The 23,315-nt window shown below is 55.8% G+C and overlaps 2 protein-coding genes across 24 annotated transcripts in view; both read right to left on the bottom strand.

The window, feature by feature from the left end:
- The window catches only part of ARHGAP27 (Rho GTPase activating protein 27), a 34,044-nt gene extending 19,653 nt beyond the window's left edge, over nucleotides 1-14,391 (bottom strand). For 4 of the 9 annotated variants that reach the window (XR_016389014.1, XR_016389013.1, XR_002643377.3 and 1 more), the window contains exons 1-2: nucleotides 13,155-13,263; nucleotides 11,191-11,865 (exon numbers count right to left, since the gene is read on the bottom strand). Coding sequence is in view for 6 of the 9 variants with exons in the window: in XM_089901351.1 (XP_089757477.1) it covers nucleotides 11,191-11,847 (657 nt within the window). In the remaining 3 variants the exon portion in view is untranslated. Of the gene's footprint in view, nucleotides 1-11,190; nucleotides 11,928-13,154; nucleotides 13,288-14,206 lie in introns of those variants that run through there. The other 5 variants (XM_022565126.3, XM_022565125.3, XM_022565128.3 and 2 more) reach the window with 5 other exon arrangements.
- A 1,683-nt stretch (nucleotides 14,392-16,074) lies between these two features.
- PLEKHM1 (pleckstrin homology and RUN domain containing M1) overlaps nucleotides 16,075-23,315 on the bottom strand; it is a 50,775-nt gene continuing 43,534 nt past the window's right edge. For 11 of the 15 annotated variants that reach the window (XM_089901349.1, XM_089901347.1, XM_089901336.1 and 8 more), the window contains 3 exons: nucleotides 19,710-19,773; nucleotides 19,023-19,180; nucleotides 18,271-18,683 (listed from right to left, as the gene is read on the bottom strand). In XM_089901349.1, the coding sequence (XP_089757475.1) occupies nucleotides 18,569-18,683; nucleotides 19,023-19,180; nucleotides 19,710-19,773 (337 nt within the window). In that variant the 3' untranslated portion in view covers nucleotides 18,271-18,568. The other 4 variants (XM_089901338.1, XM_089901344.1, XM_022565081.3 and 1 more) reach the window with 2 other exon arrangements.

The following is a 23,315-nucleotide window of genomic DNA, read 5'->3' on the forward strand; positions in this document are numbered from 1 at the left end:
GAAAGAAAAAAACCCTCAAACTTTTTTTTTTTTCTATTCTTCATCCTCAGTGTTACTACTTCAGAAGGTATTCATTATTTCTTATCTGCAAACAGACCAGCCCTTCCAGCTCTCCCCTATTCCCAATCTGTCATAGACAAAGGAATTTCTCTCCCTTTAAGATACAGTTCTGGGGCCAGGGACTCTGAAATATAGCAGCTTAAACATGCCCTGCTTCTCTTCTTCTCCCAGCTGCTACCCTCTACTGCCCAAATTAAGTGGGAGCTGGTGCAGGTGAGTGGGCAGGACCTGGCTGGCACAGGTGAGAGGTCCTGAGACAGAGGCTGGGACCCGGGAGACCCTGGTGTAGACTGCCCCTGCCACGGGACTTCACCTAGGGTGAAGGCAGGGGGAGCCTTGTCCAGACCCCTTGCCCCCAGGAGCTGATGGGGAGCCAAGCAGGTGGGCTAAACACCCTCTGTCCTTAAGGCTGGGCCTGCCGAGGAGGCAGGGAGAATTCACACTGGCAGAGACCACCGCTGCTCTAGGGACCCCCCACCAAGCTCGCCCCCAGCCCTGATGAGCAAAGACCCATAATAAACTCCACTCCTCTGATGGCCCAGGGGCTGGAGAGAGGTGGAACAAACAGAGCCACCAAACTGGCCACTGCTATCAGACCCCAGTACGACTGGGACGCAGGACACGCTAAAGACGCCATCACAAATCATGGCAGGAAGAAGAACTTGTCAGTAAAGGGGGATGGGACAACTGGATGACCATCTGGAAAGAAAAGGTAATTAAAGGTGAGTCGACATCTCACTCTGTCCACTCAGGCATACCCCGAAAGGATCAAAGATTCAGATGTTAAAAGTGAAGCCACAGGGCTTCCCTGGTGGTGCAGTGGTTGAGAGTCTGCCTGCCGATGCAGGGGACGCGGGTTCGTGCCCCGGTCCGGGAAGATCCCACACGCCGCGGAGCGGCTGTGCCCGTGAGCCATGGCCGCTGAGCCTGCGCGTCCGGTGCATGTGCTCCGCAACGGGAGAGGCCACAACAGTGAGAGGCCCGCGTACCGCAAAAAAAAAAAAAAAAAAAAAAAAAAAAAGTGAAGCCATAACAACAATACTCAGAGAGGAAAATATAAGCAAAATTCTCTTTAAAAAAAAGCCTTTGTGGGACTTCCCTGGAGGTCCAGTGGTTAAGACTCTGCACTTCCAATGCAGGGGGTGCGGGTTCGATCCCTGTTGGGGAACTAAGATCCCACATGCCGCGTAGTGCAGCCAAAGGGTGGGGGGAAGCCTTAGTAACAAAGACTCTAAATATAAATGCCATAAAATAAGTGAGTTATACATTTGACTACATAAATGTATTTTAAGAAAACTTGTGTGGCCAAAAATTATCGTTAGCAAAGTCAAAAGACAAACTTTGACAAGGGATTACAACTCATGTAATAGACAAAGGGTGATTTTCCCTACAGAAAGACCTCCTGGAAATCAACAAAGAAAAAGACCAATAATTCAACAGATAAATGGGCAAAGGATAGGAACAGGCCATTCACAGAGAAAGAGAAGCAAACAGTCCTCAAATATGTAAAAAGATGCTCATTCTCACTGGAAAGAGGATGCAAACTCAAGCTACCTTAAGATAATACATTTTCCTGTCAGATTGGCAGAAACCAAAATTTTGATGACACTCAGTCGGCAAGGCTGTGGAGAAATAGTCGTGCTCATTTGCATTGGTGGGAGAGCAAATTGGTATAAGCCCCACCCACAGCAATTTGGCAACATCTAACAAATACCTACTGTTTACCCTTCAACCCAGCAACTGTTCTTCTGGGATTTATCCTCGATTTACCTGTACAGGTGTAAAAGATTATTTATTATAGTGTTGTTTGTAATAGCAAAAGATAGGACACAATCCAAGTGTCCATCAACAGTGGACTGGTTAAATGAATTATGATACATCCCTACAATGGGAAAACATGTAGCTATAAGGAAGGATACTTTCTGTGTACAATCTCCAAGATACACTGTTAAATCAAAAGGGCAAAAAATAACAAGATGTAGGACCCTGTGTCCTGCATACTATCTTTGTGTAAGAGAGACAGAAAACAATCAAATATATATTGATACCAGTTTGTGTTTGTATAAAGAAACTCTGGAAGAATAGAAAAAGAATTAATAAAAGTGGTGACTTTTGAGCCAATGGAGAACAGGGCATGGAAGCAACGGTGTGAGAATTATTGCTATATACTTTTCTTTTTTTTTTTTGCGGTACGCGGGCCTCTCACTGCTGTGGCCTCTCCCATTGCGGAGCACATGCACCAGACGCGCAGGCTCAGCGGCCATGGCTCACAGGCCCAGCCGCTCCGCAGCATGTGGGATCTTCCCAGACCGGGACACAAACCCGTGTCCCCTGCATCGGCAGGCGGACTCTCAACCACTGCGCCACCAGGGAAGCCCTGCTATATACTTTTTAATATTGCTTTGATTTTTTTTAAGCCATGTAAGTATACTACCTGGTTTAAGAAAACAAAAACAAAAAACACCTTGAGGCTATTCGAAAGATAGAGGGCTGGAAAATATAATTACAACATGAACAAAAAATAAAAACTCTTAAGGAGATTCAAGTGAGGCACAAAAGAAGGAAAAAAAGGACTATTTTAGAACTTAAAATATATTGTTGTACTACTAATTGAAGGAGAAGAGAGTCACTCTTGAGATTCAAATGTGTGGCCTGGGAGACCAAGCAGAAAAATACCTCAAACCTCAGAGCAAAAGCACATAGAGATGGAAGTAAAGAGGGAAAAGATAAGAAACTGGTGGGATCCAGCCAGGAGAGCTAACATGCAAAGGAAAGAAAAAGTAAAAGAAACAATAATCATGTAACAAAAAGATTTCCCTAAGCTGGGAAAAGACCCAAGTCTACATACTGACGGTGCTCTGAGAGCTCCAGATGGGTTGCTGAGAAAAAGAGTCCTCATCACACACACTGGATTAGGAACCCCAGGGAAAAGCAGGAGCCACTAATGACGAGCAAAGTGCAGCAGGACAACAGATTAACAGGGAGAGAAAAAGGGAATCAAGAGCAACCTGACTGAAGGGGAAAAGAAAACCACAAGGTAAACCAATAAATGTAAAATAAACCATTAGTGGGACTTCCCTGATGGTCCAGTGGTTAAGACTCCACGCTGCCAATGCAGGGGGTCCGGGTTTGATCCCCGGTCAGGGAACTAGATCCTGCATGCCGCAACAACTAAAGACACCACGCGGCAACGAAGATCCCCGCGTGCCGCAACTAAGACCTGGCGCAGCCAAATAAATAAATAAATAACAAAATAAAATAAAATAAACCATTAGTAATAAAATCAAGGACAGTGTATCAATTGTTAAATGAAATGTGAACAGATTGAATTATCCCATTAAGAGACAGCTTGGGTTTTAAAAAAACAGTGATATGATATGTACAGGAAATACACTTTAAAAAAAATGATAATGGTTGAAAATAAAAGGATACTGAGAGACCAGCAAGTGCAAAAAATAAAATAAAATGAAATAAAAAGGAAGCATGGCCATATTAATAACAGAAAGGTGGAATTTCAGGTTTAAGCACTAAGCAGGATAAAAAGGGACATGGCAGAATGATCCAAAGGCACGATTTGTGATGACAGGACGGTCAAAAGCTGTATGCTCCCAATAGCATTATAGTTAAACAGAAAAAGCAACAACTATTAAAAGTACAAGAAGAGGGCTTCCCTGGTGGTGAAGTGGTTAGGAATCCGCCTGCCAATGCAGGGGACACGGGTTCGAGCCCTGGTCCGGGAAGATCCCACGTGCCACGGAGCAACTCAGCCCGTGCGCCACAACTACTGAGCCCGCGAGCCTAGAGCCCGTGCTCCGCAACAAGAGAAGCCACCACAATGAGAAACCTGCGCACCGCAGCGAAGAGTAGCCGCCGCCCACCGCAACTAGAGAAAGCCCACGCGCAACAACAAAGACCCAACACAGCCAAAAATAAATAAATTTTTTTTAAAAAGTACAAGAATAAATTTACAGAGAGAATTTGAGTGGGAGATTTAATAAACCTCTATCAGAATCAGAACAAAAGACAAAAAGAGAAGCATACAAAGGAAATGTATCTGAATAATATAATCAATAAACTTGATTTGATACATATGGACCCTTACATCCCTTAAACAGAAAATATATACAGTTTTTGTAGGTCTATGAAAATCTTTGAAAACTTAAAAAGGAATACTTCCCTGGTAAAATATGAAAAGGCCAAAATTAACTAGAGAACCAGTGGAAAACTTGAAAAGACTAATTACCATTGATGAGAAGAAGAAAAAAAAAATCTGTCACTGCAAAAGCACCAGGTCCAGGTTTTGCAGGAGGCTGAACTGTAGAAACCGTTAGGATTCACCTCTGACATCCCCTCCCTGGACAGGAGGATTGTAGATTTCCCTTTCGCCTGAGAGATCCCGGGAGGGGGGCTTCTCGGACGTGCCCCCCACAGCACCGTGCAGTGGCATTCGCCACAAAATACTGTAACTGTCATTTACTTGTCAATCTCTCCCCCTGGACAGTAAGCTACCTGAGCGCAGGGACCACCTCTGATTTTTCATTGTCTCCCAGAGCCTGGTAACATCACCTGCCATTTACTGAATCAAGGAACGTGGAAGTGAAGAAGTACAGCATAATTGTCAGCACGCTGGGATACCTGTAAAACTCCCCAACATGTAAGCCTAGGAAAGCAGAACGCATGGAGAGAGACCCAAACCCTAAATCATTAGATTGAAGTTCCCCCTCCGCCCCTTTATCCAAATATTTGCAATGGGGTTAAACTATGTTTATAGGGAAACAGTAATTTACAAGTTCAGACAAGGCGAGGAGCACTCCAGTGTATAATGAGGAGTGAAGATGGCTGGCAGGGTCTGGAGGCAGGCCTCTTCTGGGCTTCCTCTCTCGGGCCCAAGTGGGCCCAGCCTCCAGGACAGACATGAAGCCTAGACATGGAGTCCTGGCCCACTCACCTTCATGCTCACGGTGGACCTGCAGGCAGGGCAAGGAGAGGATGCAGGGCGGCACCATGGAGCCCAGAGCCTGGGCTGGACAAAGGGTCCTGCAGGCCTCACCTTGCCTAGGCAGTAGCTCTGGAAATCCCCTCAACACCACAATCCTTCCTCAATTTGGAAACAGTCTCCGAATTTTAGCAAGCACCCCTTCGCGGGACCCAGCGCTGGGAGCCCCCTTTCCCTCAACACCAGCCAACATCAACTATCCCCTCGCTGATCCACTTAGATCCAGCTCCAAATCTCCCCAACACTCTACCGTGGAACCTTGACCGTGTTCTGGTCATCAGCTACCTCCGGTCATGATCATGGGCTCTCCCACGCCCAGGACCTGGCACTGACTGGCCATCGGGGCTGGCATTCAGTACCAACTGCCCGACCCCTCCCACTGTTGGACCGACAGCTCCAGGAAGGGCAGAGAAAATAGATACAGAGTGAGGCCAGCTGCCGGAGCCCAGGAAGGAAGTGGGGAGGCAGGTGGGCTTGCCGCGGGGTTGTCTCAGGAGGCCTGGGGGCTGAAGGGAACCGGATGAAATGAGGCCCAGGCTGGGGGAGCGGGGGAATCACCCAGTGACAACAGTCTGCAGGGTGGGAGGTTGCTCCTTTCTGCCTTGGGGGCAGTGGGCAGGGGGGGCTCTCAGTGGGCAGGAATGTGGGGTGAGGATGGGAGGGAGCTCCCCAAGAACCTGCTCTTTCACAAACCAGGTCATAGGCTGGGCAGTGGGGCTCCCGGGCCAGCCTGGGGCTGCAGGTGAGTCATGGGGAGGGTAAGTTCAGGCCAGGTGTCAAGAAAGCAGCTGGGCCACCCCAGGGCAGCTGCCCTTACTGGGTGGGGGTGGGCTGAGGTGTTGGAAGGAGGGCGTATGGACAAGGGGACTCATTAGGTCCTTCGCTTGGCCTCGGCTCCCTGTTCTTACCAGCCCCCCGTTTTAGAAGGCCCCCTGGCTGGTCCCAAAGGGGGATCCAGGTGGGTCAGTCCAAGACCAGTTCCCTTATCTCCATCACAGCTGCCTGGGGCTGCCCCTGGAGTCTGTCCCAGGGAGTGCATGCCAGGGCTGGGATCCAGAGAGGAGAGTGGGGCACCTGGCAGTAGGGGTCACCGGGTGGGTTCTAGGGTACAGGGAAAGGCCGGGAGGGGAGTCGGGGAGAGCGTGGGAAAACCGCTGTGGCACGTCCCTCCTCCCCCCAGGGTCCCAACTCCTTGGGAGGCGAAAGGTCACTCACGATTCCTGGCAGAGGAGGAGGGAGCAACGAGGGCCCTGGGGTTCCTTCCAGTCCAGAACCCGCTCAGGTGCGGTGCCTCCTGGGCTGTTTGCATAAGCAGCAGCAGAGGCCAGGGCTGTAACGCCTTCCTCCCTGGGGCCAATGCCCCGGCAGCAGGGGCGGGCTCCAGTCCAGGTGGCCGGCCTGGGCCTTCCCACCTCTGAGTTATCTTGGGGCAGCGATGGTGACCACATCCTGAAATCCCAGAGTCAGGACGGCCCGTCGCCCAGGGGTGACCCCGCAGCAGCCACCGTGGAGGAGTCTCCGAGGCCCCTTCCTCACCGGGCTTCCCTGGGCCCTCAGGGCGCCTCCCAGCGGGTGTGCATGGCTGGCGGGGATACAGTCCTCCGGCTCACCTCCCGCCCGCCTCAGAAGGGTGTGCTTCTGCCCCCTTCTGGGGCATCTCATTCTCAAGGGGAGCGTTTGGAATCCCTGCCTCCTCCGTGCCCCCATGCCCACGGCTGGGCACATACGGAGCACACAGAAAAGTGAACACTTGGGAATCCCCTGGCGGTCCAGGGGTTAGGACTCGGCACTTCCACTGCCGGGGCCCGGGTTCAATCCCTGGTCAGGGAACTAAGATCCCGCGAGCCGCGCGGTGCCACCAAAAAATACCCAAAAGTGAACCCTTGTTTGCCTTGGGCTTGTACTGTCCTTGCTGAGAACAGAGTGGCCAAGCCTGAAAGCCACCTGGCTGAGACTGAGCCTGGTAAGGGTGGGGTTTGGGGTCTGGAGGCCTGCAACTGATCTGGAAGCAGCCACCTCCTGGCCATGTGACCTTTGGCCAGTCACTAAAGCTCTTTGAACCTCTGTTTGCACTCGGGACAAACGTGGGGGAGTACCCATGCCTGCCTCCTGGGCTGCTGGGAGGATGAGTGTTTGAGAGCCCACAGGACCGTTAGCCCCTTTGGGACAGGGACCGTCATGTCTTACCATGCTTTGTGTCCCGGTGGCCAGCACACGCTAGATGCTCACTGTGTGCTTCCCCAACCAAGTGAGTGGTTAATGACGAGGCTATGAAATGCCCCACGTGGTACAGGCTCCTCTCTTGTGGCGGGGACAGTCCCTGCCTCTGCCAATTGTCCTGCCCTCCTCGCCACCATCTCCCCCTGTCCAATGGCCCATCAAGTGGACACTGTTCCTACCCTGCCAATGACCCCATGTCACCTCCGTGCACACATCCTTGCTCCTCCTCAGAGGAAGTAGGTCCCTTCCCCTCTGCTCTGGGTCCCTCCCTCACTCCTTTCTCCCGGGATCTCATCCCTTCAACGACCTCCTCACCATCCTCAGCCTCCCCCTCTTCCTGCCCCTTCACTGAGATTCAGGGGAGTCTCCACCCTAGATCTGCACCTGCATCTGACCGCACGGGTCGCCCTCCCCGCTAAGCTTTTGAGAGTTTTCCACATGCTATCTGTGTCCTCACCTTCATTTCTCTGGCCCTTTGCTCTCTGCCTTCAGCAACCCCTTGACCCCTTGACCAGCTTCTGATAAGGTGACCGCTGACCTTCTGGTGGCCACTACCGATAAATGTTCGACGGCCTTCATCTAACTTCCCTTTTCTCTGGACACTTCCCCTCAGCTTCTGGGTCAGCACTCTCCTGCTTTTCCTCTTTGTTCCCTGACTGTTCTTTCCCCTTATGATCCTCCCTCCTCCCTCTGTCAGTCACCCAAATGCAATAGCCCCAAGGCTGTTCAGGTGCTCCTATCCCCAACATTCCCCACATTCTCTCCACACCCATGGCTCCTCCATCACAGGCTGAAGGTCTCCTCCTGGACGGCAGCCCCAGCTATCCGACTGCCTACTGGACCAGGCAGGGCCAAAGTGGGCACCGCGTCTTTCCTCCACCCCTTCCTCCCCAGTTATCCCAGCTGTGAACAGCACCACTGTCTGCCCCAGAGTGCAGACTGGGAGACTGGAGCTCCTCCTGATTTCCCACCCCCCACCCCCCCCCCCACCCCCCGACCCATCAGCCACCAGGTCCCGCCAAGCCTACCTCCCAAATCTCCCATTATCACTGCGTGCCTGGGAGACCATGAAGGTCCTCGTCATTCTCCAAGGCCCAGCCACAGGGTTTTTTCCTCAGTCCCCTTCCCTTCTCTGCTGAAAGCCTTCCAACAGCTGCAGGATAAAGTCCAAATTCCTGGCGAGAGCCCATGAGCCCCGGCTCGGCAAGACACCATCCACTCCCGACCCCAAGCCCCCATTCCTGACCCCGAGCTGTAAGGCCCCAAAGGTGCCGCATCTTCCCGCACCTCCACCTCTGCCCATGCACCCCGAGTGTAGCTCCATTACAGGTGGCCTGTGTCAAGCACTGAAGTCCCCTCCTCCCAATCTCCCATCCCAGACAGTGAACCCCTCAGAGCTGGAGCTGTGCCTCAGTCACCTTTAGATCCAAAGGCTCACCTGGTGCTTGGCAGGTGTTCAGTCAATTCACATGAAGTGAATGGAGGGGAAAGGTAGGACCTGCTTCTCCTGCATCCTCCAAGGAGAAAACAGGCAGGCTCACCTGTCAGGAAACTGCTTCTCTAAATGCTATCTTGAACAACTGAGAGCAGGGTGGGATTTCCTTCCCAGGAGGGAACCACCTGCCCACCCCTGGAGTTTGTCAGGGATGGGGTGTCAAGGGAAGCCCACAGCTGACACTCGAATAAAGCACAGTCACAGGGAGTGTGGTATTATACCCATTACACAGGGGAGGAAACAGGACCAGAGATGCTAAGTGACTTGTTGAGGTCACACAGTGAATTAGGGCCAGAAGTGGGACTGGGCAGAGCCTCTCTGCCAAAACCCAGGTGTCTGGGAGACACCCCAGTTCCTCCCTGTACAAGCGCTGCCCCCATTATCACCTGTGTCCACATACTCCTAACACACCACAGCAGCTGCCACAGCTAGAGAAAGAAGGGGCAGTGACCCTGGCTCCTGGGGTGATTTCTCTTCTCAGGAGGTACCAGGATGCGGGGAGTGGGGTGGGGTGGTGGTGTCTCCTCTCCCTCTTTCTCCCATCTTGGTCCTGGGCTCATGGGTGGAGCCCCTTGGGCAGACCTGCAGAGCCCCGGCTCATGGTAAGGGGGCTGGCTCTCCTCGTCCCTCTTCAACACATTCGGCAAGGCTCTGGGCCAGGCCCTATGCCAGGTGCTGGGGTTCAGAGAGAAAGGCCAGTCCCCCACCTCAAGGATCGAGGAATGCACCTCCAAGGGCCAGACAGACATTCCCACCATCACAAGGACAGAGAATGTGGAAAGGCCCCGGAGTGTGCCGCCAAGAGCCTGCTCAGTAAACGGAGGGGCGCCGGGGAAGGGGTGCCGGGGAAGGGGTGCTGGCATCCAGCCATGTATTCCAGAGGAGCTGTCTGGTGGGTTAGCAGAAGCGCTTGGCTGAAGGACTCGCCCCATCCCTGCTCCGCCCCCGCAACTCTCCCAGCTCCGGGTCTGGGTCCCGATCTCCTTCCCCACCCACCGCATGCTGTTCTCCGCTCTGGCCACCAGGGGGCGGGTTGGTCCTTGCAGAAACCTTAGCAAAGGTGGCGTGCACCCGGAGGAAAAGACACCCAGTGGGACCTCAGCCAGTCTTGGCTGACCGCCTACTACGTGCCAAGCACTTCCACGCTTCACCTCGTTTAAGGCTCTCAACGCCTCGAATCCTTTGGTATTGTTCTGCATGTACACAAGAGGGCATCGTGGCCGGGGGAATGAAGCGGCTTGTCAGGAGCTGGCAGGTGACCCAGCAGAGTCAAATTCGAGTCTCTGCCTCAAATCCTGAACACTGCACCATAACGAGACCGGGCGGAGGGAAGACCCAGGAACTCACAGATGGGGACGGTGCCTCTTTCTTCCCAGACTCAGTCCCTGAACGTGGCAGGCATCAATATTTATTGTAATCATATTGGGTCCAAAGAAGGAAATCAGAGACTCACAAGCTTCAGGGGTCATCCATCCCCTACCCCCTTGATCTAAACACGAACTGAGACCCTGAGAGAGGAAGTGGATTGCCCATAATTACACAGCTGTCAGATGTGGCACATGTCAGAGGGGGCCTGTGCCCTCCACGCCCCCACCTCTCCCTGAAAAGTCCCTAAACTTGAAGAAGTCCAGGCCGCCGAAGTATTCTGAGGATGTAAGAGTTTTTAAAAGGTGCTCTTATTTTAAATGATATTTAAATAAAAATTTTAAATTTCCCAAATTTACATAACCGAATTCTGAGGCAAAAAGAACATCCTCGCGATAACTGGACTTCTTTCTGAAACAAAACCATCGAAATTACAAAAAAAAAGAAAAGGAACTAAAATGTTGGAACCAGTCAAAAAAGGAAGCAGACCCCTGACTTTCACATCCATTATCTCCTCCGACGCCCAAGCTCATGTGAGAAAGGCGAGGCAGATAGAGCCGGCGGCGGCAGGTCCACAATCCCCTATTTCATTCTGGATACGTTTCGGAATGGTTCGGATTTTAGAAGGATAACCGGCGCACACACCTGCCACAGGTGACATAACTCTCCCTGCAAGGCTTGGGCAGCAGCCTGTAATCGGGTTTATTTGCACTTCTGCAGCAAAACTTGAATATTCACAGTAAATGGGATAAATTAAGGCCGTCCACGGCCGCACATGGTTCAAGTCAAAGTTTGCCACCAGCTGAGTTACAAAAACCCTTTGGGCTCCAGGGAGCTTTGACGTTTGGGAATTGCAGCTAAGAGATCGTTAGTAAGCCTGTACCCCTCTCGTTTCGTAGTTGAGTAAAGTTAGGCTCGGCGTGAGCGGTCCAAAGCCGGCGGACACTGCTGCTCCGTGGAGCCCGATGCAAGACTGAGCGGGTCTCCTAGCGCCGCCACTCGCGGCGCGCGTAACTCCCGCCCGTCTGCCCGCTCCCGGCTCCCCATGGCGTACCTGCTCCGGGTGCTGCTCCAGCGGCTGGCCGCGCACGTCCTGGATGGCCTCATAGACGTTTTCGGAGTTGCTGCCCGCCGGAGGCCGCGGGCACAACCAAGAGCCGGCCACGCTGCAGGCCTTGAGGCTGCCCCCGCTCCCGAGGAGACCGGCAGGGGGCGCGGCGGTGCGGGCCAGGTCGTCCAAAGACTGCGCGGGCCGCACAGGTGCCATGGGCCTCGTGTACAGGCAGGCGGGCAGGCAGGGCGCCAGGCTTCGGCGCTGGGTTGCTGCGCCGCGCCGAGCTAGGCCGCACATGGAGCCCGCGCGGCCCCGGGGCTCGGCGGGCGCGCCGTCGGGACCGGCGGGCGCCGACGCTCTCACGAAGCGGTAGTCATAGGAGAGCGGTTCGGGGTCTGCGGGACCCGGAAGGCGCGCGGGCGGCTGCGGGGCGGGGGCAGGGTGGCCGAGGGCAGGCAGCTCGCGCACGTACTGAGCCGGCAGGTAGAAGGGGCGGCCGCCGGGCTCGCTGCGCACGTGCCACCAGTGCTCCGTGCTGCGGCGCAGCAGGCGGTAGCGCTCGTTGGGCTGGATGGCAACGCGGCGCCCGTCCTTGCCCGTGTACTCGAAGGGATGTTCCACCAGCACGTACACGTCCCCCTCGACGTCCGCCGCCATCGTGGCCGCGGCGTGTCCCTGTGGGCAACGAGGAGGAGGGGCGCGGAGGTCAGGGCCGCCGAGCCGGGAAGCGCACCGCACTAGGGAGACGGAAAACTTGGGTTCGAGTACCGAAGCTACAATCGTTTGTGTACGTTCAGGCCTCAGTTTTCCTATCTCTAAAACGGGGGACTTGGATAAAATAATCTCTAAGGTTCTCATTCTTACACTCAGTGATGGAATTAAGACAGCCCTTTCATTCTCTTGGTTGATTGTAAAATTCTATCCCTTGGTGGGGAGATTGTGGGTAATACTGGTCCAGCTTTACAGCCAGGGAAGCTTTGGCTCAAAGAGATGGGGGTGATTGCCCGCGATAAAGTCGACACCACGTTTGCCTAAAAGTTGACTGGGCCTCAGTTTCCGCGTCTGTGAAGTGGGAAGAATAGCCCATTCCATTACCCCCGTCCCACCCCTCCCCGACGCTTCCAGCCCTCAGGGAATCGCGTCCTTGGCACCCCGCTCCCCAGGCGTGTGCGCCCAAGGCCCGCGGGAACAGGGTTGGGGCGCGGGCTCCAGGAGCGGCCCCCGCTTTGCTCTAGTCTGGGAGTGTCCCTGCCCCGCTTAGTCCAAGGGCCTTGGCGTAAGGGGCCGCGACTGCCAAGGCCGGGGGAACCGGTTCTCTCGGTTGCTCTTTCCTTCCCCGGCGGCTTTGCCACAGACGTGAGCCCGGAGCCCGGCCAGCCCAGACCGACCGGCACCGCCCCCTGCTCTCTGGCTCCCATCTCGACCTCCCGAGAGAGGCTCGGCCTTGCGGCCTGCCCCCCTGCCCTGTGATCTCTACTTTGCCCCATGAGAATGGCCCCTAGGGAATGCACTTTGGGACATTGACTACCCGTGCGGTGTAACCAGGGACCTCCAAAGCTCTCCTGGAGTGATCACCACAACACGACCCCCTCCACGCCAGCTCAGTCTGGCCCTTGGTATGTTGGGGGAGGGAGTCAGAGCCCAGTTGCAAGCCTGCCTGTGTGGCTGGTCCCTCCAAGCCTTTACATCGACCACACCTACTGACCCACAAAGGTGACCTGGGACCAGCAGCTGGAGCTCGGCCTCTTGCTGAAGCTGAGCGATCCAAGGCACAAGGTCTGGTCTGGTCTAGCGCTCCTTCTCCTTCTCAAGCTTTCCCCGATGGGGAAGGGGTGTAAACTGAGTCACTAAGCACACTGGGCCCTGGAGGCGGGGTCCTTGAGCTGACGGGAGCTAAGCCACCAAACCCTAGGGGGGGGACACCCCTTCTCACCACCTTCCCCTGGACCCCCGCGCTCACTCACGTCGGCAGGGCTGACCTCAAGGAGCCCATGGGCTGGCTGGGCGGAGCCGGCGGTTGTATGCAGGTTAGGCCCCTGCCATCTCCTTGGGCGGGGCTTCAAAGAGCTAGGCTGGAGAGACCTCGGGAAGGAGGAGCTGGCAAGGAGAGCAAAGAAGGAGAGGGCTGCCTTCAGTTCCCAAAGCGGCTGTGTCTGGGAGGGGCGAGGAGGAGCCTAAAGAAGTCTGCCTGGGCCGGTGGGGACTTTGGGGGCGGGGCCCGGGGCAGGAGAAGGCCAGAGGGAGGGGCAGGGGCAGGGAGGGCTGCGACCGAAGGGGCGCTGGAGGGTCGCGAGCGGATCCAAGGGAGGGTAGGGTCCCACCCCTGCCCCGCCCCACCCCTACGCGCGAGATTCGTTGTCCGCGAGCCTCTGCGTCCCGCGGGCGCGCTGCTTAGGGACTGTTTGACCCGGGCTTGCAGTCTTGCCGGGGCGTTCCCAATCCGAGCAAGGCCATTTGCATCCTGAACTGTGCGGATTGCAGGCACTACCCGCTCCCGTCCCATCTACGTCCTCCCCAGGCTCTTTCCGAACGCAACTCGGCCGGGCCTGGCAAAACTTGGAGCGGGGTTCCCACCGCAGGGACGCTCCCCGGAACGCAGGGTCACTGGCTGGGTGGGGAGGGAGCCAACCCTCGGCTCCTTCCCCGACCCTGGGGGAGCGAAGAGAACGGAAGGGATGGGGGAGCTGGGAGGATCCCTGGAGCGCGATCACCAGGAGGTGCACTGCGTCCACTGCCCGGGAGACAGACAAGAGCCACAGCGGCGCCAACGCCTGGGTCGAAGCTGGGGGCCTGGGCCTGCGCCCCTCCTGCCCCGGGACGGAAGGCAGCCCTTCGCCTCCCACCTCCTCCCGGGGGAGGGGAAGATCCGTCCCGCGCGGCCCTCCTTCCGAGCCCGCGCAGCTCAGGCTCCAGCGCAGTGCGAAGGGGCTGGCTCGCGATGCTCCCGGGTGAGGACCCGCCACCTGCGGTCCCCTTCCCCGCCCCAGATCAGCACCCCCGCCCAGTCCGGCCCTACCCTGGCACCTCGGGGTGTCCGACCGCTGGCCTCGCCTCCACTTGTCCTGGCAGCCGCGCGGGGGCTCGGCGTCCGGCGCTCTCTCCTCCACCGCCCTGCTCCCACGCTGCCCTGTTTCCTGTTCAACAATATAGCGAGGGAGGCACCGGCGGAGAGCACCCGGCAGAACTTCCTCCCGGACTGGGGTTGCGGCTCCGAGAGACAATCCCCGGTGTCCTGGCTTCCTGTCCCCTCTGGGACGGGCCAGCGCCCGAGGAGCAGAGGCGCCACCCCTTCCCCTGCACCTCCCGGGATCCTGGGCCACACCTGGCGGTCTCCCGGAGGTGGAGACAGCAGAACCAGGATGGTGGGATGAGAGGGGAGGAGGCCTTCTAACCAACTGCTGGCCAGATTTCCCTCCACTGCTCTACCCCACCCCTTTCCCCCACTGCCCTGCCTTGATCCTTGTGGGGGAGGAGGGCCTCCTCCAATCTGTCTGTAGGATAAACTCAGAGCAGGCTCCTGGGGCTTGAACTCAAGATGCTCACCTTATCTCTGCATCTCAGTTTTCTTTCCTATAAACCGGGGATTATAACGCCTACTTCATAGGACTGTCGTGAAGATTAAATGAGATGCACTAAGCAAATGTATTGTTATGATCACGTTCTAAGAACACACATTAGATTAGTTATTACCACTAATTTTATTATGAGGTGAGCTGTCCTCCTCTTTGGGGTTGAATTGAGGTCTCCAATCCCCACCCCCCCATCCTCCTTTAGGCAGGAGGGGGAAGGGAGACACAAGTGTTCTCAGAAACACCTTGCCAAGGGTGGAGGATTGAGTCCAAAGGTAGCACACAGGTCATGTGCCCCTGGCCCTCCTCTGGGCCCGCCTCCTCTAGCCCTCGCACCAGGTCCCTCAGGTTTCCTCGGAGCCCACCACTGCCTGCCCTTGACGGAAGCTGGGGCTCATGCAATGGGCGGAGAGCGAGTGGTCCCTCGAAGGCTGAGAGGCATCTTCAAGGAAAGGAAACTGCAGACCTGATTCTTTCAGTCCCATTTTCCTGCAACCTGATTTCCCTGGGAATTAGTCTGTTTCCTTCTGTCTTTACAGTGGGCAGCGGCGGGCTTCCCACTGCAGGCGCCCCCCACCCCCACCCCTGGGACTTCTTCTGGAACTTCAGAGGAAAGTTGGCAGCCAAGTAAAGGCCACATTGAGCCCTAAAACCATGAGCCCTGAATCGGGCCCTGCTCACAAACCTTTCCTTCCTGAGCCCCTTCTCTTGCCTTGGATAACCCTGTGGAAAATGGTTTCACATGTTCCAGTGTCAGGAGTCTGTGCTTTGACATTTAAGGAACAGGAAAGAAGCCATCCCGGTGGGATTTCAGGCATTAGCTTCATTAGTTATATGAGTGTAAGTAAAGCTCCCCAAAGGCCCTGAAATCCTATCCCACGGTGGGGGAGGGGGCTGACTCCGGGGAGAGGCAAGGGTCCGGGGTAGACTGAAGAATTACTTCCCCTCTTCTCCATGCCCACTCCTGGCACACAAGCCCCCTGCTTGCAAATGTTTACCAATAACCACCCTCCTCCTGCCCTCCGTTGCCTACGGTTTGACTGACGAGAGCAGGGGCGGCTATCAGATGGTAACTGAGGGCCTGTGGTCTCCCCCAATCAGTGGCAGCATTAAGATTCAGAAACCAGGGACTTCCCTGGCGGTCCAGTGGTTAATACTCTGCGCTTCCACTGCAGGGGACCTGGGTTCGATCCCTGGGCTGGGGAACTAAGATCCTGCATGCCAGGTGGCACGGCCTAAATAAATAAACAAACAAATAAATAAAATAACCGAATTACATATTTAAAAAAAAAAGATTCAGAAACCAGACCACAGGTTAGAAAGATCAGGTCTTTACTGCAAAATCATTCAAAACTCACACAGCAGGTCCTTCGGTGCATTGCAAAGCACTTCTCAGGGCCGGGGCCCCTCACTAGAAACAGTTTATTGCATAAAATGAAATTTTAAAAATAGTGTGGGCGCTACCGAGGTTCACATCAGCTTCCCATTGGCGGTGAGGGTGTTAAAAGTCAACTCATCTGAAGGCATCAGCTGCTTTTTGGTATGGGGGAGGGTCAGCTCTAATGCTACTGATCTCAGGGAGGGCGGGCTGCGGGGCGTGCCAGGCCCCGTCAGGCCGAAGTGAGCTCCTCCAGGGCCTCACTCCTGCTGCCTCCTAGGGACCTTCCGGAATACAGAATATACTCACAGGCCCGAGGAAACAGGGCTTGGCTCAGGCGGCACTGCCCACCCCAGGCCCACTCAGCGATCTGGACCAATTACGGCTCTGATCAGGCTGTGTCTGTGGTGGAGCATTAATGCTGGCTATGGGGGGTGGGGATGGGGGTAAGGATCCACTTTCTTTGGTGCGCTGGGCACAGGTGTGCACCATCTTCCGGGATGGGGACAGAGCAGCTGTGTGACAGCCCGCTCCCCCACCCGCCTGCCACCTCCTCGATTCTATTGCACAATTCATCCAGCTCCACAGGGCCGGGCAGGTGACTCAGCAACCAGATCAGCCCAAGGGGGAGGCGGGAGTAGGTTCGCATCTTGACAGTGAAGGCGGATCTCCACCTGAGGCCCCCAATCCAAGCTGAGTGCAGATAGGATGGCCAGAAGACCCCAGGGCTGAGGATCCAGGAGAGGTGGGGGGGGAGGCAACAGAGAAATCATGCCCAGATTTCACCCCCCAACCCCAAGGGTCTAAATATCACTTTGAAAACAATTCCAGGCTCCACCCCAAGACCCCTTCAAAAGGCAGTCGTGCTCCAGTGAAATTTTCCAGTCTCTCGGCAGCGCCCCTCCTGGGCCAGTCCAGCAAAGCTTTGTGAACTCTCATGGCTTTGTAAACTGAGGCTGAGCATCCTTCCACGAGGGTGGCTTCTCCCGCGTGTCCCTGCACATCTCAGCAGCAGGGCTGACGCTCTTCGTGGAAGGACGAGGGTTCTGAGGGTTGTCCTGGCGGGGGTCAGTCAGGCGGGGATGCGTTCCTGCGTCTGCAGCAGTCCCCCGCCCGTCTGGCTGCTTGTCGGTGGTAGGAGTGAGGAGGGTGGGGGCTGAGGGTGGGCTAGATGACGACCCTCCCTGGACCAGGGAAGGCTCAAAGTGCTGACAGTGCTGGCTCCGCGTCATTCCCCTCCTCCTGCGGGACCAAGATCCCAGGCCATAGGAGAGCCAGGGGCTCTGACAAGGAGGACGTGAGGGGCTTTTCGGGTGAGGAGGGGGCGGGGAGCAGAGAGGAGAGGCAGAGGAAACACATGGTCCTCAGGACTGAGCCTGCCCTGCCCCCCGGGGGTTTGGCACGTTGTACAGGAGCTGTCGGCAGCGAGCGCTCGGTAAGGGGGAAGGAAAGGCGCCCGCCAGCTGGCAGGCTCTGTCCTAGGGGGCCTGTCCACCCAGCCGCCACCCGCCTACAGGCCTGGCCTGAGCGCTTCCTGCACATTTGCTCAGGGTGAGAGTGGCTGGATTTCTTGGGTGACTTGTGGAGGGTCAAGAATAAAAAAATATTTTCTGTTGAAATATGAAGGGAAAAAACCCACCTTAAAAAAACTAGGCCTTTTAATCAGGAATGTGGAATTGAAAATGCTTCCCAAGTCTTATTTCCACAGTGTTTGAACAGCCCTAATGGAGATGGTGCGTCAGTGAGGCGATCCAGGCCAATTAGTGCAAAGCCCCCTCTCCTCCCACATCCTCGGACAGGGGCATTTGCTGGTGTCCTGGCCTCCAGATGGGTGGGGGGCAGGAGGTGTCATCAAGAGCTCCCAAGGCTTCCTCTCATAGGCTCATGCTCTGGTCACATCTGAGTCTTCCTGACAAGGGAGACATCTGTGACACCTTGAAAGTGTGACCCAGGCTGATGGCCAACCCAGCTGGGATGGCTGAGCCCCGGGTCCCGGGTGGGGGCAGGAAATGGGGTTAGGCGAGAGTGCTCTGTTGCTGGTACTTGAGCCGGCGGGCACAGCGGGGGCAGCCCTTCTTCATCACGGCCTGACAGCTCTGGTGGAAGACGGTCTTGCATTCGCCACACCTGGGAGAAAGCAGCAAGCACTGCTGGGACCGATGGGCCTCCCGGGGCTCGAGGCTGGTCAGTGTTCCTGACGGGGGCCTGCCACCCACGGCACATGGCACTGCCTCTCCGTTCCAGGACAAAAGGTTCTTGCCACAGCGCTTACTAAGCCCCGCAATGCACACTGATACTCTCTATTCTATTTCCCTTTTATAAATACTGCTGAGACTCACAAAACGACTTCTTGCCTATGTTTCAAACGCTCTGCAGTTTAAAAAACTCAGCCCCAGGTCTGTTCAGAGGTCAAATGCGGGTCCGGGGACACCTACTGAAAATGAATGAATGCGCCCACCAGTTCAGTTTTCCACTCCCACACGGATTGGAATGGAGGTTTGGTGGATGAATTTTTCCATTTAGAGGCTTCTGATAATGAGCAATAACTGGGGACAAGAACAATTGTTACGGGGGCAGAGGCAGTGGCAGGTACCACCCACCAGGTGCCCACTTTATGCCCGGCCTGTGCCAACACTCCAGGCCAGAAACTCATCCAGTTCCTCCTCCACCTGCTCATAGAGGACGAAACTGAGGTCCTCCCACTGCAACTCAAAGAGGCAGCAGCCACCTCTTCTCCAGAAACATGGATGGCTCGGTGGAGGCAGGGAGTCCTGTGAGGGCTTGTCTTGTCCCCCTCCCTGGGCACAGGGCCTGCCGCCCGGGGACTCCGGGGGGCCGGGTGGGAATGGGGGTGGGGTGGGGTGGCTGGCTGAGGGTCCGCATACCTGACTGTGGTGTCAAACTCAAAGGGGAAGATGATGTCATGGTGGTGGCAGATCTGGCAGATGAAGCCGCGCTGGGTGCACAGGTCGCAGTGGTAGACGTGCTGGGAGGCAAACTCGATCAGGGACTTGAGGAAGCCTTCATACACCCCGTCTGCGATCTGTGGAGGGCAAGCGCGGGCCACGAGGCCTTTTAAGCAGCTGTGCTGAGCCTGAGGCCGTCTGCAAGACGTGTTCTGCTGCTGCTCCTGGCACCCTGCCTGAAGAACTCCTACCCCAAGAGGAGTTTCCTTCCACTTGGGCAAGAAAACCTCCCAGAATCAGGCCGAGCACGTGCAGCCCTTGCGCACGGAGGAATCCACTGTACCCTCCCTTGAGGAAAGGAACGTCCCAAACCCTCACCCCTCCCTCTGCCCTCCCTGCCGGGGAGGAGTCCAGACGCAGGGAAGGGGCCGAGCCCTGTGATCCTGGGCTTTGCTGCAGTGCCTGCTTGTCCCGGGGGCGCTGGGGGCTCAGCCACTGCCCAGGAAGCGTGGATGGCGGGACACCCGTTCCGAGCTACCAAAGAGCTGAAGACGGCTGTCTTGCCTCAGTAAACTGCAGGCACTCTCCCCGCACCCCATCATCTCCCTTTCTGATTTCTCCAGGAATAAGGTCCCTCTAGAGAGGTCTGGGGGGTGGCATTCTCACCTGCTGGAGGTCCGCGACACTGTACTTGTGAGGAGACTCCAAGAGATAATTCCTGTGGTTGAGTCTTCAAAGAAAACACAAGAGATTCCTTAGAAGGAACCCGGGCCAACCTGGGTTTGGTTTCATTCCCTCAGCGCTGCTGACCAGGCATGAACAGCTCCCGCCTGGGCGGAGCAGTCAGTCGCCTGGGCTTGGGATCTGGGCTTCCAGGTGAAAAGCTGTTGGGACCTTGGGTAAGTTACTTAACCTCTCTGAACCTTAGGTTTCCTCACCTGAGAAAGAGTGCTGTTCTGAGGATGAAATAATTTACTTAAAGCATCCAGTACAGTGCCTCGTACATAGTAAACAAGGAATAATTGTTAACCACAGTTGATAACACTGCACTGCATAATTGAAATTTGCTAAGAGTAGAACTCAAATGTTCTCTGTCTCTGTCTCTGTCTCAGACACACACACACACACACCCCCCATGTATATATATAAAAATATATAAAATGTGTGACGATGATGGATATGCTAATTAACCAGATGGGAGGAATCCTTTCACCATGTAATCCTATGTCAAATCATCACAACACACGCTTTAAATGTCTTACAATTTCGTCAAGTACACTCAAGAAAGCCGCAAAAATCTTAATTTGAAGATATAAAAAAATAAACATCTATTTAAAAACTAATAACGATGAGGAAAGCTAACGCTTGGTACCGGGAACGGGACTAAGCTTTATATATATTAACTCACTTAATTTTCACAAGACTCCTGTGAGGTTGACACTATTATAACCCCCATTTTGCAAGAGGAAATGGAGGCCCAGAGAGGTTAAATAACTTGCCTGTGGTCACATAGCTAGTAAGTGGCGGAGCTGGAGTCTGAACAAACGCAGGAGTCTGGCTCCAGAGCCTGCATCCTTTCCACCCAGTGAATGCCTGTAGGTGTTAACTGTTGTCATTATTGCCACTATTACATACCAGGGACAGGGCTGGGGACAGAAATGCACAGGACGTGGCCTCTGCCTTCCTGTAGCCCCTGGTCTAGTGGAGGGACAGACATTTAAGCATCTGGTTTCAGTGCTATGGGAGAGGAGCTGAGACATGTCCTGAGTGCAGCAGATCCCATTTCAGAGATGGGGGAGGGCGGGGGGTGGGGGAGGCAGAGGACGAGAGCTCAGCTGCCAACCCAGCTCTAGTTTCCACCTCACCAATGGCACAGATCCCAAGGGTCACATCCTGAGAGATGGAGAGGAAACACCTGCAGAAATCTCCTGGTACAAAAACTTGTCTAGCCTTGCTGTGTGTCTGTGTTGGTACTGGGGTTGGGGGGAGAATTCTCCCAGTCTGAGGAAGCGTGGGAACCTGCCCCAGGATGCTCTGGACATCTGGAGGCGGGAAGGTGCCAGGCCCCGCGGCATCTGGAGTGGGTGCTTGGCTTTGCCCACCCCGTGGCCCCAGCTGTGGTCCGGGGGGGACCCCACCCGGGGCCGAGATGGCAAGTCCCACCAGGCAGGCAGGCAGGCCAGGCTCTGCTGCGCGGGGTGAGGATGAGGCCACTCAGCTCAACATGCTCGTCTCCCCAGTAAACTTCCAGCTTTCTGGGAACAGGACGCTGCCGTTTATCACCAGGAAAATGCAGGGGGTGCGGGGTGCACCGGCTGTGGCTGCGCCGGCAGGAAGGGTGGGGCTGATTTGGATGGTGAGTCCTCTGCCCACAGTCGTGGAAGCCCAGGGGGCCAGCCAGGCCCAGGGCCTTCCCTACGAGCCACCTACCCTGGGTCTGTCATACCCTCAAGTGAGGCCGTACAACTGTTGGGGGAGATGAGGTCAGGGAGGAGACCCTTTGCCAGGACAGCCCCCTGAGAGAAAGGGGATCCCACATCCAAAACCTGCCTGTTTCTCCTCAGCCCTTCCCGTCCTCTCACCCTTCACTCTGGCCGACTCAGTCCAGGCCTCCTCACCTCCTGGGCCAATTCCTACACCAGCACCCATGCTCCACTGCTGCTAAACTGGTCTTTCCTAAACTCCTGACTGAACGTGACCATCCCTTGCTCAAAACCCCTCAACAGCTCCCCAATGCCAGCAGCATAAAATCCAGACGCCTTTGCTGTGGCACAGGGGACCTTCGAGGTCTGGCCCCTGACCCACCACCTGGCTGCCCTGAGCCCCCCGAAGGCCCTGGCGAGCCGTGCTCCTGTCCCGCTTCCATGCCGTGGGTTCCCTTAGCCAGGAAAACGGGCCCTCCCTTCTGCTTTCTTCTCTGCTTCTTTTGCTGAACCCTAGTTCACTACATACGTGATGCCATTTGTGTGGTGGCAACTCTATTCTCCCGTGTGAGGACCAAGTGGGGTCTGGAGCATCTAACAGAACTGATGGTGGCCAGACTAGAGAAGGGGGATCCCAACTTTCTGCCTGACTCTTTCGTACTATTTGAAATACTATCTTTGTAAAGAAGAAAAAGAAAAGCACTTTTTCTTTTTAAAAGAACAAAAGAAATGAACTTCACAAACCCTCAACTGATGCCACCTCCTCCGGGAGCTCCCCTGGCCCTTCCTTCCTTCTTCATGGCACACGCCGCCCTGACCCAGGGCCATTTGTCCACCTGTCCCTGTCCCACCCCAGACACTGATCCCCTCATGTGGCCCTCACCACAACTCTGGTAAGCCACGTCAACACAGGGATCACTGGCCCATTTTACAGACAAGAAAGCTGAAGCTCAGAGAAGTGAAGCAACTTCCCTGAGTCACACAGTGGATCTGGGGCCAGGCGGAGGCTGCGCCTGGACTCTTTCCCCCGCCCCACGCTGCTTCTGAAATGGGACTTCCACAGGCCTGGCCCTGAGCACCGTGTGCGGCGCTGCCGCCCAAGGATGGGAACAGCAGGGCCACAGAGAAAGAGGCAGGACTGTCCCCAGTGCCCAGGCAGGGCAGCCTGGACAGGCCAGTAAGGCTGCTGACCAAACAATCTCAGCACGGCAGGGATGGGCGAATGAGGCCGGCACCCAGGACCCACCCTACAGGCACCTGGTCTTCTCAGGCCTGCAGAGAACCCTGGACTGGGGAGGGTGACAGGGTGCCACTTGACCTGAGCTTTTACCACCCTGGACAGAGGGGTAGGAGGGCAGACTCTGGAGCCCTGGGTCCTGGAATCTCAGAAAGGATGGGAGTGAGTAGGGACCCAGGCACTCAGCTGATTATGGAGACAGAAAGAGCCTCCCCAGAAGCAGCCTTTTAGGTCCCTCACAGTGGCCCCCAAAGGGCTTTCTGTTCTTCTGGGCCCTGTGGAGGAGACCAGGGCTCAGCCGGCTGCTCTGGGAGCCTGGGAGGGGCCAGCCTCTGCTCTCTGCCTAGGAGAGGGGCTCCCCGCAGCAGTCTCTCCCTGCGCCGCCCTGACGGGCACCAGGACTGAGCAGGAAGCCCGTCAGACAGGCGGTCTCTGGGCCAACGCTGTCGGGAGGGGTGGCTGCAGGGGGAAAGTGGAGGGACTTGTGAGCCGCTCCAAGACCTCAGAAACCCAGCAGCGAAGCCCAACTGGGCAGCCGGCAGCAGCTCATCCGCCTGAGCTCTGCCCTCCTAGGGCCCCACAGAAGGTGTCACCCCTCAGCCCCGACTGAGC

The sequence above is a fragment of the Delphinapterus leucas genome, chromosome 19 (genome assembly GCF_059928025.1).
Source record: "Delphinapterus leucas isolate spDelLeu-1000000601 "Yukka" chromosome 19, BTC_Dleu_Yukka2, whole genome shotgun sequence".
Lineage (NCBI taxonomy): Eukaryota > Metazoa > Chordata > Mammalia > Artiodactyla > Monodontidae > Delphinapterus > Delphinapterus leucas.